Consider the following 1,968-nt stretch of genomic DNA (forward strand, 5'->3'; position numbering starts at 1 on the left):
ATGGTCACTTCCTGTTCACTGGTTGCAAAGAAAACCAAGATGGCGACAACCAAACCCCAAACTTAAGGCTTCAAAACATCCGTCCACAAGAGATGACTACGTCCTCTTCTTATATTCAGTAGTAGCCTTTCAATCGTTATATTTCGGTGTTCACGTTATTAAAGCACTGCGGCTCTGTGCCGTCCTGTTATTCCAGAAGTTAGGACGGCTCTGCAGCACCTCCTCCGTGTCCTGCAGCCTCCTTTCCTCTGCAGGAGATCAGCTCGTCCTGCTGCTGCTGCAGAGGATAACGTGAGCGGATCTGCTGACTCAGCACTCAGGCCTGTTGCGTGTAAACAAGGATACCTCTGTGACCTCCGGATCACGTGGGGGGGGGGGCTGGATCTGGTTTACAGCATCAACACATGTTGAATGCGTCCTGTAAACAGTGAAAACACACAGTTATTATTTGACAGGCTGCAGCAGAATCGGCCCTTAGACAGAAGTCCAAAGGGAGACGTCTGCTTGAGGCGATGCGTTATTTTGAGTTTCCAGTCGGCCAGCTGGGGGTCATGTTTCCCTTCATAACTTCCTGCGTCTCTGTGACTCATTACAGGATGTGTTTGATCCAAAGAACAGCCTGACGGTCAGATTTTGAGTTTTTCCGGCACGGTTCCTCTTCTGCAGCTTCTCGACGCGTTTTAACATTTTATTACTGAAAACATGGAGGACATTCATCTTTACAGAATTTATTTATGAATTAAACAAGAATTTTGAACCTGGTTTTATCAAATGTTCAGATTTAAGTTCTGGAAATGTAGGAAAAGGAGCATGTATAGAATAGATATTCATTATTTGTATATAAACAAAACCATCTCAGAAAACTTGTAATATAAAAGATAACAGTCTTAATGTCAGTAATAAACTGGTGATATCTGTAGTGTCTTCTCTTAAATTCATTTTTCTTAATGGATTTTGACCAAAATCTCTCCTCATGTGGGCATTTAAAAGTGTAATAATAAACTTATTAATGGAGAAACTGACACACTGAGAGCGAGACAGGGTCAGAAAATCCTTGTTTATGTCTGACAGCTGCTGCTCAGAGAGGCCACAGCGCCCCCTGCTGGCCCACTGGAGGTATTACTCTGCAGCGATGCGTCCACCAGTAAAACTACAGACTGTTGTTAGTTGTAGTTTAGTTCCTGGTGCTCACAGGATTTTAAAACTACATCAGCCTCGCTTGTTTTGGAGTCAAAGAACAAATAAACCTTTTAAAATATTGGCACATAAAACTGAACCGCTGCACAAAAACACTTCCTGGTGGATCACATGACTAATTCCAGCTGTTTGTGTCTCTGCAGCTGAAGCCTGCTCCGGTCAGCGTGGTGACGGCCGCTCTGGATGCACAGCTGGTCCTGAGGAGGAGGAGGAGGAGGAGGAAGAGGAGGACCTGGTGATGATCCCCTCCCCCATGGCCAGCCCCCCGATCCGCTACGCCTCCTGCACCTCCCTCAACTCCACGGCTGACACCGACCCGGACGGCGGCGCAGAGGACGAAGAGGATGAGGAAGAGGAGAACGGGTTCCTCCGTCTGGACACCTCCTCCCTGGAGGAGAGCTGGTTCGTCACGCCGCCACCGTGCTTCACGGGCCGCGGCCTCCAGCCCATCCTCCTGGAGGCCAGCCCTCTGGAGAACCTGCTGATCGAGCACCCCAGCATGTCGGTCTACGCCCACCGCAGCCCCCCCAGGATGAGCCTGGACCCCCTGCCGCGCTCCCTCGACCTGGAGCTCGGCTTGTTGCCTGAAAACGTGCCCGCCGCCAAGACGCCCTCCGCCGGGAAAGAGAAGGGAAGACGCACGCTGGACGGCCCTCGACACAGGTAACGTCCTGATGAACCTCTGTACATTAAGGCTACTGTGAGGAACTTTCAACTGGTCCTGAACCAGTCTCAGTGTAGTCCTGATCCTCTATATGAACCAGTCTCAGT

The 1,968-nt window shown here is 49.7% G+C and overlaps 1 protein-coding gene across 1 annotated transcript in view; it reads left to right on the top strand.

Moving 5' to 3' along the window:
- The window catches only part of tp53inp1 (tumor protein p53 inducible nuclear protein 1), a 16,679-nt gene that overhangs the window by 10,546 nt on the left and 4,165 nt on the right, over positions 1–1,968 (top strand). The window contains 1 exon segment of the mRNA XM_031877277.1: positions 1,341–1,860. Within this exon segment, the coding sequence (XP_031733137.1) occupies positions 1,341–1,860 (520 nt within the window).

Source organism: Anarrhichthys ocellatus, unplaced genomic scaffold (genome assembly GCF_004355925.1).
Source record: "Anarrhichthys ocellatus isolate YVR2014 unplaced genomic scaffold, GSC_Weel_1.0 scaffold132, whole genome shotgun sequence".
Lineage (NCBI taxonomy): Eukaryota > Metazoa > Chordata > Actinopteri > Perciformes > Anarhichadidae > Anarrhichthys > Anarrhichthys ocellatus.